The sequence below is a fragment of the Haliotis asinina genome, chromosome 2, assembly GCF_037392515.1.
Source record: "Haliotis asinina isolate JCU_RB_2024 chromosome 2, JCU_Hal_asi_v2, whole genome shotgun sequence".
Classification (NCBI taxonomy): domain Eukaryota; kingdom Metazoa; phylum Mollusca; class Gastropoda; order Lepetellida; family Haliotidae; genus Haliotis; species Haliotis asinina.
The window spans coordinates 66,684,963-66,703,124 of NC_090281.1; the positions used below are offsets into that span (position 1 = coordinate 66,684,963).

The 18,162-nt window shown below is 38.4% G+C and overlaps 1 protein-coding gene across 4 annotated transcripts in view; it reads left to right on the forward strand.

The window, feature by feature from the left end:
- LOC137274183 (uncharacterized) overlaps window positions 1-18,162 on the forward strand; it is a 33,069-nt gene that overhangs the window by 610 nt on the left and 14,297 nt on the right. For 2 of the 4 annotated variants that reach the window (XM_067807226.1, XM_067807225.1), the window contains exons 2-7: window positions 13,607-13,860; window positions 14,946-15,054; window positions 15,521-15,637; window positions 16,321-16,382; window positions 17,231-17,386; window positions 18,032-18,145. In XM_067807226.1, coding sequence (XP_067663327.1) covers window positions 13,618-13,860; window positions 14,946-15,054; window positions 15,521-15,637; window positions 16,321-16,382; window positions 17,231-17,386; window positions 18,032-18,145 — 801 coding nt within the window. In that variant the 5' untranslated portion in view covers window positions 13,607-13,617. Of the gene's footprint in view, window positions 1-1,890; window positions 1,978-13,547; window positions 13,861-14,945; window positions 15,055-15,520; window positions 15,638-16,320; window positions 16,383-17,230; window positions 17,387-18,031; window positions 18,146-18,162 lie in introns of those variants that run through there. The other 2 variants (XM_067807224.1, XM_067807223.1) reach the window with 2 other exon arrangements.

The following is an 18,162-nucleotide window of genomic DNA, read 5'->3' on the forward strand; positions in this document are numbered from 1 at the left end:
TGTTGTTGTGTTATGAACCCTTCTCTTTTATAGTCTTGAGTGTATAAGAGATTTTGTAGTCTTTGTGAGAAAGCAGTTTTATTCTGTGTGTTCAGTTGAAAGATACAATTTTAATGGAGGAACGGGACGCGAAAGAGCGACATGAATGATATTATGAGTGAGTGGGTGAGTATAGTTTTACGCCACTTTGGCATTATTCCAGCAATATCACGGTGGGGGACAACCGAAATGGGTCAGTACCATGTGAGGAATCGATCCCGGGTCTTCAGCGTGACTAGCCAAAGCTTTAACGAGTAGGTTACACCACTGACTTGAATGACATGATTTCATCTAGTGTTTAGTAACGCGGTGTCTGTTTTTTCACCTTAATGCATTTAATAAATTTGCCTATACTTCCGAATCCTCATGTTTCATCAACCCAAATATTGCTCTGAAGGCCAAGGGCGTTTGAGTTGTATAAAGGTTCAAGCGTCCGCTCGTCACTCTGAGGACCCGGGTTTGATTCCATTCGTGGTGTCCCCATCCGTGATATTGCTGGAATATTGCTACAAGAGGCTTGAAACCACACTCACTCACCTCTGAAGGCAAGGTGGAGTCATCTTCCCATTAGTTCTTTCTGATTTTCACTTAATTCCTCTCCAAAATATGCTCATAGTGTCCCCGAAGGTATCGGAGGGGCGGCATAAATCTTGCTCGGTAATCATGCAGGCAACAGAGGCTCTGTGCCACATGATCCTGAGCAAGGTGCTTGGAGATGACCGGTAACCTTGTACTACTTGATAAGGCGTGGTGAAAAGAGAACAATTGTAATTTTGACATAGTTTATTTGTCCAAAATTACTGATAGATGCCTGAGACAAGTTCTTTTCTTTGTCAACTGAACACAACGAACGTTCGGAGGACCAATCCAAACCCAATTTCATGGAACTCAGTGATTGCATATTCTGGTAGACTGGTCCAAAAGAGAATAGACTACAATTGGTCGGATGTAGAGCCAGACAACCCATCAGACGTCCCAAGAGCACAAACCAGCAGGCCAAGCTGGATTTGACGTTATAGGGGAAGGTTCCATTGTTCATGGCCGAGCCGGGCAGTTTTCTTCTAGTAAAGAACTGTCGGTGCCTTTGATCTTTTACCGAAGCATCTCACAGTTCATAATGCACACAAGATACATAATTTCATTGCTGGATTCGATTTAACAAGTGTCAAGCGTTCCATGTGGTTGGGTATATATATAGATAATGCATATAGGTGTGGTATCATCCCACAGATGCCATCCTCATCTTGCTGACGGGGTTTACCTCTTCGGTCATGTCACAAGGCGTCACAATTGATCAGATGGTCTGTGGTTCGAATCCCAGCAGCACGTGATTCGGTGATCTTATGACCGCTACACTGGTGTCCAATGTGGGGTCATGTTCTGTTCCTCATTTTCCCAGAACCTTATCACAGGCAATTTAATTGGTTGCACGGCAGATAAGTGCATGTGCAGCTATCACTGAGAAATTAACGAATGAAGTGAAAATTCATTGAGATGTAGTCATCAGTTGTTCCCATTTGTTGCATTTTTACCCTTGGAAAGTTAACATCCAACAATGCATCGACACGGTTATACCCAGCGTTGAATCCAGCAGAGACCATATATAATAGATTACATGGTCTCTGAATCCAGTAATCAAAACGAAGCGTTGGTTCATCCAGCAATTTATTGTAAGTCTTAAAACGAACAGATACTTTCCACACCCAACACATATACATAAGTATATATCCCACAATTATTCGAAAGTAGAATATTTATTCCACGTGATTCATGAAGGCGAGCTTCGAACGCGTTCCTTGGAAATCCTGCATGAGCGTTGAACACAGAAGCGGCCAGTTAGAGTATAGAGTTACTCCCCCTTAATATCACATGACCAAAGATCACATGCACGAATGTTGACAACAACGGGCCCGTGATAGCTATGACTCGGCAATGTGGGTAAGTTTGAAGTTGTTTGACATGGCATTAGATGGGTTCATTTTCTTCGAACGATATATGTAACAGTGCAACAACAGAAGGGCCTATTGATAACGCAAACTGTGATATAAATGATCAACACATCTCGAATACGGCAGTATTTTCGGGCATTCTGCACCTGTTTACACACACAGCAGAACAGGAATGTACGGAAACAGAGAGAGCGAAATATATATAAAATTAGAACAAAACTCTACTTTAGTTCATTTTTTGTCACATCGGATGTCACAGTAAATTATGCAATAGATACGCATGAATTGTGTCAGTTTAGCATATCTAGTGGAAAGGTAATAATTTTGGATAATAATATATGCAGGTACTGAGATCGTTATCATGTTTTGCAAATTGTTTGACTGAATGTTAATTTGACTTGGTAAGGCAACATGGAAAATGTTCTTGTTTATCATCACTTTAAAAAAAAATGGTTCGGGCAGGCAGATTATATTTTACATTATATTTTATGTAAACTAAATCTTGATTTCTGTGGAAATATACACCTTTTCTCCTGTAGAAAAATAAAACTTAGAAGTGTGAAAAATTCATGAGAGAATTCAATTGGAGAAAAAAGTTGCATTTTCTCTGTTGTGAAAAATAGCGCATCTTATGGTCCGGTCAAATGCATAGGTTGCTTGTTAATGAGAAACAAGAATATTTTTGTAAATGGAGTAACTTCTGAATAGTTGAAATATGTGTGTCATCAGTTTGTGTTTCTACATAAGCTTAAATGGTTTTGGATGTTGGATGAGGCCTGAAGAGGATTTGTAGGAGGTTTCCTCACTAAAACCTACAAGATCTTAATGCCATTATTTATCATTTATGTGGATGTTTGCAGGCAGTGTAGTGACTTGCCACTGACATTATGTGCTTGCTAAGAATCAGTTGCTTCTGAGCTGAATCCAGAATACAAATTGTAGTAGCCCTCCTGGTGGCTGTCATGTTACTTGTGAGCAGAGTGTCTGATTTGTACTTTTCAACTGGAACTGCATAATGAAACATCAATTATACCTGTCAAGGTGACACCAGTTTAAGGTCCATGATGTTAATATTGTTCTTATCCCCATAACACAGGGAAACTGCCGAAAAGGTCAGCAAAGTTTAAGGCAGTTTTGACGCAATATGTCACAGAAGGTGTGGCTTTCTGAAGTATTGCATTCATATGTACAACAAAAGACGTTTCTTGAAACAATTACAAAATTAGCTTGTAGTGGCGTCAGGTATTACTACACATAAGGAGCTATTATCCAACAAAATTTCACTTCCATATCTATCCCCAAATCACTTATAATTACCTGAAAGAGAATCTTTCTCAAATACAGAACCAGGCACTTGCTTTGAAAGAATTGATAAAACATGCAGAAAACCAAAACAACAAACACGAGTGTGTCTGTTTTGAAACATTATGATATTCGGGACCATAATTCCAGTATTTTTGCCTGTAATGGGCTATACAAGTACAGTGACAAATACATAAAAATACAAAGATTTGTAGTGTCAGCTTTTGTAAAACAAATCTCATTTGCCACAAGATACTAATGATTTCTTGTGTGCTTCGATAATACAACAAACATTTAAGAATTTATGTATGTGTCTTCTTTTGACTGGCATGTTTAGAAGTTGGTGAATTGGATAAGGAGAAACTTTATGGATGAACAACTTCAGTATTCAGGTATTGCATCTTACTCCATTTATGTGGTTTATAGACCGTCAAACAAACATGATATGCTTTTCTGAATTCAGTGTTCATGTGTCTGACCTACATTAGTTTCATATGTATGTAATGGATGCAGGATTGAACATATGTATGTAATGAATGCAGGATTGAACAATAAATGTATGTAATTGCTATCACGAATTATAGGTACATATCATGCTCTATAAATCGGTACATATGTCCTACTTTTACAATAACTGGAAATGTATTTTTGAGGATGAACTTGCACAGACCTAATATAGATGACCTTGCGTGTCATGAATCAAATGCAACATTTTATTTAATTCGCACAATTTCAGTGACTTTTAACAGTGTTACGGTACAATAAATGCCAGCTGTCTTTTAGTGAAGGATAAGACACAACTCCAAGGTTAAGAAAGAGGAAGTAAGACTGTGGCAAGAGGCGTTTGGGGGGTTAGTGTAGTGTAAGTAAGACGAAGGCAAGAGGGTTTCTGCAGGTGATGGTAGGGGATGTAAGACGAAGGCAAGAGGGTTTCTGCAGGTGATGGTAGGGGAAGTAAGACGAATGCAAGAGGGTTTCTGCAGGTGATGGTAGGGGAAGTAAGACGAATGCAAGAGGGTTTCTGCAGGTGATGGTAGGGGAAGTAAGACGAATGCAAGAGGGTTTCTGCAGGTGATGGTAGGGGAAGTAAGACGAATGCAAGAGGGTTTCTGCAGGTGATGGTAGGGGAAGTAAGACGAATGCAAGAGGGTTTCTGCAGGTGATGGTAGGGGAAGTAAGACGAATGCAAGAGGGTTTCTGCAGGTGATGGTAGGGGAAGTAAGACGAAGACAAGAGAGTTTCTGCAGGTGATGGTAGAGGAAGTAAGACGAATGCAAGAGGGTTTCTGCAGGTGATGGTAGGGGAAGTAAGACGAAGACAAGAGAGTTTCTGCAGGTGATGATGGTAGGGGAAGTAAGACGAAGGCAAGAGGGTTTCTGCAGGTGATGGTAGGGGAAGTAAGACGAAGGCAAGAGGCTATTGGCAGGGTTATTATAGAGAAAGTAAATCAGAGGCAAGAGGGCATGGGCAGGTTATGGTAGGGGAAATGGAACTGATGCAAGAGGGTTTCCGCATTTTTATGGTGGAGAAAGTAGGACTGAGGCAAGAAGTGTTGCCAGTGTTACATGTAGGAGAAACGAATCCTACTCGGATTTACAAGAGACTTTGAAGTTTGTGAGGAGGGATGTCCCGACCAAGGGTTTACTGTCTCTTGTAAACCTGAGTATGAGTGTTGTCTCCAACTTGTCAACCATTTTTATATAAGATATCTTTTAACTTATTAAGAACTGGAGCCGCTCCACTGCCCAACACCTGGCAGCCCTCGCTGACTGCCTGATTGCTGCGACGAGGCTAATTAGTGCTAATCATGCCTGATTTCCCTGGCAGGTCTCGGATATGACAGGAAACTGTCTAGTCTCACAAACAAGTACTGATTATTTAATTGTGTCGTAAAGATGGAAAAGAGGCAGATATGAATACATACATTTCAGCATTTCATGTAATTTATTACCTGTGTCTCTCATACCCCTTTGCCAGTGTGTGCTGTATTTTTATCAACTCCTACGCGGTCTTTGTACGTACGAGATGAACAAATATACAAATTCCTCCTGTCTCTCTCATCGTATTGACTGAATTATAATATATTATTTATAATAGTGTTTAAAAAGAGGGGGGAACTTGCATTATAATCGTCTACATTTTTTGCCAATACATTGCTCGTGCTTACTGACTATTTCAAGGAAAGTATCAATAGGTGTGTAAGTAACATGGAGCATATAGAAATTTATTGTTTGTCACTTTGTTCATCTTAACTTAACGCTGTAAACATACATCACCATTCATACACATACATACTGCATGATACATTTATCATTACTCGATGCTAAAGAAAGCTTCCCGTCATGTGATGGGATAAAATATCCCGAATGTAACGCATTATATCTCACTATATTGGCTGATACTTTGACCAATCATATCGTGAGAACCTGTCACATAGGAAGGGCAAGGTGATGGGGCGTGGCCTAAATTTCTGAAGGGCACGTTTGGTCACTCAGATTGGATACATTGATTTTTTATTGTATTGTTGACCAGTGGATATGTTGTGTTTTGGTTGTATATTCTCACTATCATGTAACAATTTGTGTATTGTCTGATATTGTATCGCTATCAAGGTTCACCAGACTGCACCCATGTGTGCATATACAGTGCAGAGAATGAAGCGTACGTAGCACCATCAAGTGGGTTGTCCGATAAAATAACAACACATGTTTATTTTACGCTTGTCCCGGGACAGTCCGTTCAATAAGGGAGTAGGGGTGTGGATACGTATAAATTCTACCGGAGACTGTTGTTTCAAGACCAAAAGTAGCGCTAGATAATCTTATTACTGTAGTCTGAATGCTGATAAGCAAGTGTATCAATACCATGATTAATATGCTATCCTGCTTTTACTGATGATGGATCAACGGAATTAGTTTCTACATGTGATAATTACTGAGAGGTGTCAAGAAACTTTCAATAGCACATAAAGTAAGGGATTATATAAGTGTGCCTTTCTTCACACGTTTGGAATCTTTGTATGTAAGACATACTTAAACCAAATGATGTCCCTCTCATATCATTGTGTGAGATTAAATTGTTCAAAACATCTATGTCAATGGCAGTAAAGACGAATTTACGCACATGCCAAATAATCTATGAAAGAAGCGTTTTCGCTGATACAGTGCTAGTGTTTACTGTATATTTTAAGGAATGTACTAATAAGCTAGTCTGTGACTTACATATAACAGATTCACAGTTTGTCGCTTTGGTTCATCTAGATTTAACGCAGAAAATATACGTTATCGCACGAACATACATGTATGCATATTGTATAATGCTATTCCTTGCATATACATAAGACAAAGGGTCATGGGATGGGCGTCATCAAAGTTCCCGAATAGGACGTTTTGTATCTTAACTGTTCAATATAGTCCCTGATTTGTTATCTATGACCAATCGTATCATGAGATACCTGTCACATTGGAAATGACAGGTGATGAGGCGTGGGCTAAATTTCTGAAGAGTACGTTCGGTCACTAGACAGCTTGGATACAGATTGACTATTGGTTAGATCATTGACCAATCGATATGCTAGATTTCGGTTCTATCAACTCTAGCTATCACAAAAAACTGTGTGTATCGTGAACATACATAATCGTAAGGATGCCTGAAAAGTACATGTAGGACTAACAAGCACTTTGACGAGTTTATTTTTTTTCTAAGCGCTCAAAGCGCTACAATCCGATTATTTTTACCCCGGATATCCCAATCCGATCATTGAGTAGAGATAGTATTTATTTGCGTATACTTTTTGCGCACACTACTTGTACATCAAACATAATGGCTTGCTGAACATTTCAATATAATCTGTACATTGTTATGAATAAATATCATAATTCAAGTACATGTATTATAGAATTAAAGTATTATAGAAAAAAGTAACACGATACTGATTTATTGTGATGTATACACTTGTAGTTGAATCTCCCAAAATATTTATGAAGATGGGCATACTTATATTTGTTTTGAAAGCATTAACGAGGTTCAGAAGATTGGCAATGGGCGTGACTCCACAAAACAGGTTGTCCAATGATGTAACAGCGCATGTTTGTTTTACACTTGTCACAGGACAAAAGTTTACCTGGACATGCATTCGACCAGAGGCTGTTATTTTGAGGTTGAAAGAGGTTTTCATATATTTAGTGTTGTCTGATTGAATGATTATACGCATCAATTCCGTAACTGATATATTCTCCTCCTTTTATTGACGATGGATCTGATACACGTGATCATTACACAGGATAAGATAATTACAGAGATCAAATACAAACGTTTCTTACACAATGCTTATGTAAACTGCATTGAAAAATCAAATTTCAAATAAGCATGAAACAGCTTGAAAAAAATACCCCAGTTACCTTTGTATGGTTTATATGTACTATATATGTATATTATGAGTAGATGCAAGAGTTATCACTTCATATTCGATTATGTATTATTGTCAACTTTAAAAATCAACAGTCGCAAATGAAGTAGGTCTAAATTAGTATCAAATCTCAAAATTTCAAATCTACACGAACATGAGTGTAATACAATTTGGCTATTTATGTCTACGATTCATTATATGAATTCATTACAATGAATGAATGAATGATTTAATTTAGAAGAAGGTTTCGTAACCTTGTCACCGTTAATTCAATCAATGTGCAAGCATAGTATCTTAGTATTCACTCCCAATGACGAGGAACAAACAAGTACCTCCTGTAACAACATCTCATAATCCCTTTTCTCGCAGACATGTGTTCATTTGCCTGTATAAGCACCGACATTGCAAGCAATTGTTATCAAAACACATTAATAGTTCTTCTGATTAACACAGAAAGTAACCTCTCTCGTACGAAAGGTTAATCTTTGATCATTACTGCTAAATTGATTGAAATTATAGGTAATGTACGAATTTAAAATATAAAACCCCCAATACGCGGCTCTCGCTGAATGAGAGGTGCTTTTCATAACCCCCAATATGCGGCTCTCGCTGAATAAGAGGTGCTTGTTATTACCCCCAATACGCGGCTCTCGCTGTGAGAAGCTAATTATTTTGCCACATATATGCGGCTCTCGGCCTTAATGAGTTAAAATAATATATAGTGATCAATATCAATATGCCCTGGTGCCTTATAGTAGATGATATCCGACTCTCCATAGGGTACACAGTATAACAGTTGTGTTGACATCACATGGCCGTAAACTGACTGATTTTCATGAAAAGCACTTGTATTTCACGCACTACTGCGAGCACATGGTTAGGAAAACTAGTGCCAACTGAGGTGCAACTGTCAGCCAGCACCTTGCCTGTGACTGCGCAATGCACATGCTCTGCACGTGCTGACCCCTGTCATGACCATGCTCTGCCCAGAGTACCCGTCTTGTGAGGAACATGTGGTTCTTATTTACAAACAATGTCTTTCTTAACAGCGTAGCCAAATGGATAAAACTGCCAAACTAGAGGGCAAAGCTTTGCAGGTTCGAAACAAGGTGTAATCACAAGATATTGGAAGTGTTCAGTAATCAACATGGTAATGTGATATTTTACGATCAGTGATAGCAACACAAAGTTATTTCAAAACCAAGATTTAGAAATAATCAGTGCAAAGTCACAGCCCAGGGATTACAATACACATGCCAGGGATTTAGTCCTTCACAAGTAATGATCCAGATATTTACAAGTCACAACCTGGGAACTTACAATACACATCTCTGATTATATAGCGTAACCATGTGATGCGATCTTGAAAAGACAACCTGAGACAACCGTTATTTGTGATCCAGGTTGATTTAGTAAATCTGAGGCAAGACGGTATTGTCAGCAGTCTATGTAAACTTAGTTACACTCAACCACTGAGTCTAACAAAACCTAGTAGAAGGTTGCGTCAGGTAACCTTTGAGCGACCAATGACCATCCAATGAAAAGCGAGATGATTAAATAGATTTAACCAATCAGACAACGGATACCATTTAGTGATCGCAGGGACTTTCAAAATATTGAGGTCACTGACACAGATCTCTCCACAAACAAAAATCCGCATGAAACACAGTTATTTGACCTGCAGTATATACGCCTTGGGGTTTCTGTTGACATGGTTACCATTAGCTAATATTTCCGCAAGATGACATCCTTGAATATTGCCCAAAACACTACTTTCAGCGACTGTTTACTCACTGTTGTCGTGGTTGTACGTACGCCGTGTACATCACCCAGAAGCAAGCGTACGCTAAATAGCATTTGGAATCATTCGGGTACGAACGTTTTCAAGATGAAAAGGTCAAAAGGTATGTGCGAATGTCCACTTTCACGATTTGGTAAGATGTGTTCTGATTGGTCAGTCTCAAAGGTTACCTGACGTGACCTCCCATAAGGTTTTGTTAGACTCAGTAGTGGAGTGTAACAAAAATTACTGAGGATAAGGTTACTTAGATTGGTGATGGTAGGGGAAGTAGGACTGAGGCAAGAAGGTATCGTCATTTTCATGGTGGAGAGAATAAGACCGAGGCAAGAGGGTATCAGCAGGTAGGGGAAGTAAGACTACTGAGGCAAGAGGGTATCGGCAGGGGATGGTAGTGGAAGTAAGGCTGATGCAAGATGGTATCGCATGGGTTACGATAAGGGAAGTAAGACAGATGCATGAGGCTATTGGCAGTGTTATGGTAGAAGAAGTAAGACCAATGCAGGAGGGTATCTGTAGGCATTTTGTGGAGGAAGTATCGGCAGTATTATGGTAGAGAAGTGAGACCAAGTCAAGAGAGTACTGACAGGGTTATTGTAAAGGAAGTAAATCTGAGGCAAGAGGGTATTGGCTGATAATGGTAGGGGTAGTAAATTTGAGGCACAAGGGTATAGGCAGGTGATGGTGGGACTTCTTCAGTACTGTTCGTGAGATACGAAAGAAGCTGAAAACCATGATGATGGAGGCGAGGAGGCATGATCAGCATGCTTGTCTACACTTCGATAAACTGATCATTGACAACTCCACGTATACATGGGATCTGGAAGGCGACTGTGTCATTGTTTTGAAAGATCAGCCAATCAGAGGACGGGATGCACGCACAAGTGATAACTGTGGTGACACCAGTACCGCCTAGAGGAGTAACACTGAAATTAACACGATCAACACGTTTTCTACCCTGTCCTGGAATGTAAACGGGTTATCAAGTAAACTCAAAGATTGCGACTTTATATCTTTTTTGTGACAAGTTTTGATGTTTTTGGTTTTCTGGAAGTATGGGGTAGCTGTACACTGTCTGACATACAGGAGAAATTTCCCGATTACCTGATATACATGAATCATAGAGATTTTAACCATAGAGGAGGTGTAGCAGTCGGACTCCACCGATCTCTAGAACATGGCATACTTCAAGTGATAACCAGCTTCACCAATATAGTCTCTGTAGTTTTCGATAACACTGTGTTCAATCTACAAAACAATATTTTGTTTTGCAACGTGTATGTCCATCCTAGTTACTCATCAGTAGCTACGGATACAAGACCTTGTAAAGGTATAGATTATTTGGAACAGTGTCTTACAGAGGTACTGACTGAGTACACTAACTGTGACGTCATTCTCTACGGCTACGGCAAGGACGGGCAGCCTGCAAGATTATATCATTGATGACAACAACAAATATATTCCAAGTATCGAAGATATGGACTATGTAACTGACTCTTTCAACAAATCCAGATGAACTTTTGAACCTATCTGCGAATAATGACAGCAAAAGGTTTTGGACTGGGGTCAAATCGTTGACATATTCTCATAGCCAGTACCCCAGTATAACCTGCGCACAGTGGACAGAATATTTTAAGGATGTATGTAGTTTTACTAATATTATTGTGGACACTGACATGATCAGTGATACTGAAACGTTGTTAGATAATATCGATGGATGTCTTGAACATGATACTGATGTTGACCATGATAATAATATTGACTGTATTTTGAACGATTACATCACCATGATGAGATTGAAGCTGCTGTAAAATGTCTAAAGTGTGGCAAGGCTGCAGGACCAGATAGTATCAAGGCTGAGATGATTATTTGCTGCGTTCGTCTTCTAAGTCCGTATTTGTTACTTATTTTCAATAGAGTACTTGCATCTGGCACGTATCCAAGGGAGTGGTCAAAGGGTATTATTGTGCCTTTACATAAGAAAGGTAGTGTTAATAATGTTGATAATTATAGGGGTATCTCGTTAATGGATGTTCTTGGTAAATTGTTTTGTATAGTAATAAATAACCGTCTTCAGCAATTCGCAGAAGTTTACGCTAAAATTTCCAAGGCACAAGCTGGGTTCCGTAAAGGTTACTCCACTACAGATAATATATTTACATTGCAATGTCTCATTCAAAAGACTAGTATCTTTGTAAAAGTGGTGGTCGTTTTTATTGGTTGTTTGTAGACTTCCGAAAGGCATTTGATTCCGCTAACAAGACACTACTTTGGTACTCACTTTTCAGGCAAGGGATAAGAGGCAACTTAATCTCAGTTCTAAGGGATATGTATTCCAAAATATTGGTGACATTTCACCATCTGTCAATTGGTAGATTTTTTGAATCATTAAGTGGCGTACATCAGGGTTGTATTTTAAGCCCGTTTCTCTTTGCGATGTTTATAACAGAATTTCAGGTCATGCTGCAGGATTCAGGTCTAAGTGGTATCTTTGTGGGATCCGATTATGTTGACTTACTTCTGCTGCTTTACCCCGACGATCTTAATTTATTTGATAATACTGTCATAGGATTGCAGAGAAAGATAAATATTTTACATAACTACTCTAGCTCATGGGGTCTGGAGGTTAATATGGATAAGACAGAGGTTTTGGTATTTCGCAATGGTGGGTTCCTTCGTTCCTAGGAAAAATGGTTTTACAATGATATCCCAGTCAAAACGTTAACATGCTATAATTACCTTGGTATTCTATTTTCTACTCTGTTGTCCTGGACAAAGTGCACACAAACTCTAGTAGGTAAGGCCAGTAAGGCACTTTTCTCTCTGAAGGTATTATTTAATAAATGCCCTAACATGCCTTTAAAGTTAATGTTCAAATTATTTGATAGCAAAGTTAAACCAGTGTTATTATACGGCTCCAAAATCTGGGGGTTTGAGGAAAGGAAATCGATTGAAATGTTTCATACTAATTTCTGTAAAACATGTCTCCAGTATTGGTATTTTAGCAAAATGTGGTAGATCAAATATTTATGTGGATTACTACCAAAGGTGCATCATGTATTGGTGTAAATTGGTAAGGATGTCTGAGGATCGTTACCCCAAACAGTGTTATTTACTTATGAAGAAATTAGATTCAGCTGGTCGAGTGACTTGGGCGACATCGGTTAAATATCTTTTAAATGCTCATGGCTTCGGGTATGTGTGGTATAGTCAGGATGTTGGTGATACTCCCCATTTCATTTCCCTTTTTAGGAAAAGACTTCTTGATTGTGATAAGCAACATATTCTCGGTAATATCAGAGAATCTGTCCATTTAAGATACCTCAAAGAAGTTAAGTCATTAAGTCATTGTTAAATACTGAATATTATGTCTCTTCCATCAATCAAACAGCTATCAGAAGAAATGTATGTTTGCTCAGACTACATGCACTTCCTTTGAGATGTAATATTCGAGATAATAATTTTGATAAGATATGTAAAATGTGTGACTGTGGCTCGAAAGAAGATGAAATTCACTTCATGTTTGAATGCAAAGCATATGATTTTATTAGGGATATGTATCTTCCATATTCTAGAATGGATAGTAAACTAAATATTTTTGTTTCATAAGTAGTACTTGTATCCACACACTTTCTAATGGTTCTAAATATATTAAAGAAGCCCTTACTTTTAGAAATTCCATTACATCCTCTGCTACAAGTTAACTCAATTCCGTCTATGTAATTTGCTACTCTTTATGTTGTAAATTGTTTTCCTTATTGTACATGGGCCAACGGCCTACAAAACCAAACTAACTAACTAACTAACTAACTAACTAACTAACTAACTAACTAACTAACTAACTAACTAACTAACTAACTAACTAACTAACATCCGTTTATTGATAGATTGGAAGCCACTGTCTCTCACTCATATGTTTAAAAATGTGCATGTGATACGTAGCAATATGCTAGTGACATCATCATTGGACATTGTGGGAACATGTCTTATCTCTATTCTCTTGATTGGTATCGGTATTGTTGTTTATGATTTTCATCTTACTGTTTTCAAGGTGCTGCCAGTTCCTTCAGCCTGTAAGTGAAAGAGAAACTTGTTCTCCTGTTTAAATAGATAGAGACGAGATGGAATCCAAGGGTCATTTTGCTCCACAAGAAAGTGAAGCTGCAGCTGCAGCTGGTCAGTACGACTCAGCGATGGACATCAAACCCAACAGCTCACTACAAGGCCAGCACAAGCCTTCCAAGTCAGATGCGGCAAGCAAAGACGAGCACAGGAGAGATGTGACAGCATTTGAAGGCAGTTGTGTCATGGTTCCACACCCTGAGAATGATATTGAAGCCCATCGAATCTCGAACAACTATTTGGTAAATCACTTATTGATTAGATATTATTTCCCCAGTAATGTTTGCTACAATGAATGAATGATTATCCTTTTGTAGGTATGCAAAAAGCTAATACCCTCCTATAGGAGTCATTTCTGATTCATTTGGACTTTTGGTGCAGTCATGTGCACTGACCATTACTCATGAGGGAGTCATCACTCATTTGTAAGCCTCATTTATATTTTGCATTTCCTCTTTGAAGTGACTGCTGTATGCACTGCAGTGTCTACTTGAAAGTTCAAAATGCTGAAAAATCATCCCTTGTTTTGGACACTTTGAGGTACATTGCTTTTTCATAAATAGAGATATCAGTTGATTTGTGTGGTTCAAGCTGACAGACCGGGGCCCCATTCTTCAAAGTGATTGTAGAACTGCGGTGATAGTAAATCCCATTCTTTGTCCTAGACTTATGATTGTTGTAGCGCTACGTTCACTCTGAGGAATGGGGCCCCGGAGATGTTGGGAGGGTTTGTTTGCTCAAATGTTTAACTGACCTGAAGTAGTAATTACTGTGGTTACAAAGGTAGCTCCTACTACCAACTGGTGCATTATCAATGTAGTGTAGGCCTAGACCATGTTTGAAGAGGACAGTAATCTAAATTAATCTTGACAACAGATAGTGATCATGTTTTACATATTTGTCATACATGTTATTGTTTCCATCAGTGTTGCCCCGAGGCATTTAATATGTGTATTTGACTCGCAAGTTATCTCAGATACACAGTGAATTTAGAAGCTTCCACCACTGTTGAATTAATGCTGCTGGACCCAGAGTTCAAATAATCTAAACTTCTAATACTAAATGTTTCTCAGTTAACTGCTCAGTGCTGATTAAATACCCCACCTGCCTTTCATTGTTTTTTTTTAATTAAGCAATCACAGTTGCTGTCTTGATGAAAGTTTCAAAGTGAAGTTGACTCCCAAAAACATGTCCATGACTTACTCTCATGACACCAGGGAGTCATGATGACTCCAAACTTTTTATGACTAGTGCAAACACTGTTCCGCCATACTGCGGTGAACCTGACATGAAGCATAATCTTAAATGTAGGGAGGTTGTTTTCCAGTTTGGCTTGAAAAAGTGGAAGAGTCACGTAACTTCACGCCCCTTGTCCACACGATCTGAAATAGTCCAGGACCTGTATGCTGATATCAACAAGGTGAAGCCCATTAAAGGTGAGGAAGATTTTATTATTAAAGATTTCATTTGTTCATTTTATGGAATTTAAATATTTCGTGATCCTAACAAGAAATTCATAATTGTGAAATATCTTTGAAACTCTTCTGATATATTATTTGACATCGCATATGAAGCCTCAGTTTGTCAGAAGCTACAATGACGCATTATTTAACATTTTCACTTTCATTCACTGATGTGGAAGCTGATAGTACAATCATGCTGTACTGTGTCATTTCATTGTGCTTTGAGATACAATGGCAGTGATGTTGACAATGGTATATGAGCAAGGATTGGATTTGTCAAAGACTTGCCAACAGCATCTCCTGAGGGTATCTACGACATCCTAGGTTTAAAGGAACATGAATAATAAGTGTTGAATGTTATGCAAATACAAACTGTTGTTGGATTCTGAAATACTATGGCTGTACTGATTTGTTTTAACAACATCTCTTTCCACTTCAGTGTCAACTGTCCGCCCGACTAACATTATATATGCCTGTTTGGTTGGTTGGTGGCTTGCTTTAGTGTACATCATCGTCGGTGCAATTATGTATCTAACATACGTCGGCAGATCTTATGGTGAGAAAGTTGGGATATGTGTTATACAGGTCTCTAGTGAGCAATAGCTTCTGTCATAGGTTTCATAAGTCGACACATTGTTCTATTGTAACACTTTGTGAATGTTCACAGCAGTTTATGTTCCTAAGCACCCAGAATCAACTCTTGCATGGATTCTTGTAGATCCCATAATTGTGTAGATTTCCTATGCTGTTTTTAGATCCTCTTGACTATTTCAAAATAGATTCATTTTGGTTGACTTTGTACAGTTGCACAACAGTCAATCTCCACATGAGGATGAGGATACCATCTTCAAAGCCACGTTAGGCACCTAATTGTCAGTATACAAAGTCTGTGATGTTACCCCTGGCTTTCACAAAACTGGGAGTCTAACAGTTGGTAGTTTAGATCTCTGTACTACCGAAACATCAAATCTTTTGGGCCCTTCTCTTTGAGGGGCATTTAGAAGTGTAATATCTAAGTAGAGCAAGATTTATTGATGTCAGCTTCTCTATTGTGAATAACACAAGTTGCAAAGTTTCTGTTCTTTTTTCATCAAAAGACATCAGTATAGTTGGTTAGTAGATTACAGTTACCATGTGTTTCAGTTGTTTGGGTTTTTCACTTCATGGTAAACATTTGACAGTGTCTTGAATGACTACTTCCAAGCTGTTTCAAATACATCAGAAATAATATTTTTCCAGGAAAATTTTGTTGGATGATGTCAGGGTATTTCCTCTGGCCATTTGGAAAGTTTGTACATCAGGTAAGGCTCACACTGACAATAGTTCCTCATTAATAAAAATTTTGCTACGATTGAATTCCTTTTGATTGTCTTTTTCCCAAATCTTGTTTCTGAATCCAGAGATCCAGCTTAAATAAAATGAAATATCATCTTTCTAAGAGTTGGTATAATTGTTGATAATGTTCAAAATTTCCCATAATTATCATAGGTAAGACAACAAGAAAATGTTAAGAGACTTTATTTAGTCTGTCACCTGAAAAAAAACAACAACTGTTGTCATTGGTAATAAATCAGGTCCTTCATTCAGCACATTATAACTCAAAACAAGCCAGTATGAATCCAAAGGGATATTTTCTCACAAAATAGACGCTTTTAAAAACAGGTTTTGTTGAAAATGTCGTCAGATTCCAATTAGGCGATAAAGTACAGACATTGATACCTGGGGATTTCCCTCTCTTGGCTGCTGACTGTGCACGAATCGTTACAGATTTTGCAGTTAACCGGAAGCTATATTCCTCACATGGATACAATGTGTGAAGCCCATTTCTGGCGTCCCCTGCCGTGATATTGCTGGAATATTCCTAAAAACAACATAAGACCTCACTCACTCACTCACTCACTCACTCACTCACTCACTCACTCACTCACTCACTCACTCACTCACTCACTCACTCACTCACTCACTCACTCACTCACTGTTCTCTCAACTGTTGGTGTGGGCAACATTGGAAGCTTTAGCAGTCAAATTCTACAAAAGGAAACATCATTGTATTTTTTTTCTCTGTGTGTATAATACCTCAGAAGACAAGGACATCAGTATTTGTTGAATTGCTTTCATGAAGCTAATGAGCATTTCATTACTGTTTCAGATACATGATGTTCCATTGTACTCTGTAGCAGAATCCAGTTACCATGATGTGTCATTCACACATGAAAACGGAACAGCAAATGTGTCAGAAAATACTGCTCTTTTGCCATCAGTGGAGAAAAAAAAAGAATCAAATTCTCCACACAAATCCCTCTGGGTTAGTAAAATGAGACGGCTGATGAAAATATTAGTCATTGTGGCAACATTGCTTTAGTCGTGCCGTAAATTTAGTCAGCAGAAATTATCATGATAATGCATAGTTGGTTGATGCTACTCGTCCAATTACATGATACAATAGTTGGAGTTGATCTAGGACAGACTTTTGACTGGCCGTGTACATGATACAATAGTTGGAGTTGACAGTGCCCACTTACCTGTATGTGGAATTCTCTGCAATCAATTTTTACAATGTTTGTATCAATGTTTACAAACTTACACACACGTACATACCTTATCTCCGATAAATTTTTTATGCTTTGAGGTTCAAGAAATAATTAGGTCGAGGGATTACTCAAGAGCTAAGGTCTGGAATTCCCATGAGAATGGTAATAATTCAAAGGAAAGAACAATTTTGATGTCAATTTTTTGTTGCTGTAAAATTATGATCATGTGCAAGCAGAAGAAATAAGTACCAGCAGTGTATGTAATTACATGTATTTTAAATGAAAGATGATCGCAGTTAAGATATGAAAGGTAACTGTTGATGTGCTTTTTTACTTTTGAGGACTTTCATTAGTTTGGTGACAAATTAATGTCATGATGGAAAGTACGATTTCAATAGTTTGACATATTGCTGTTTCAGGTTCGGCCTCAGACGTACGTCTGGTGTGTATTGGGCATGCCGATACTCATGACTGTACACTTTGTTGTGTGGTTCATATCCTGGCTTTTTGTCATCTCAATACCGATTGCAAAGGTTTCTGAATGTCTTTA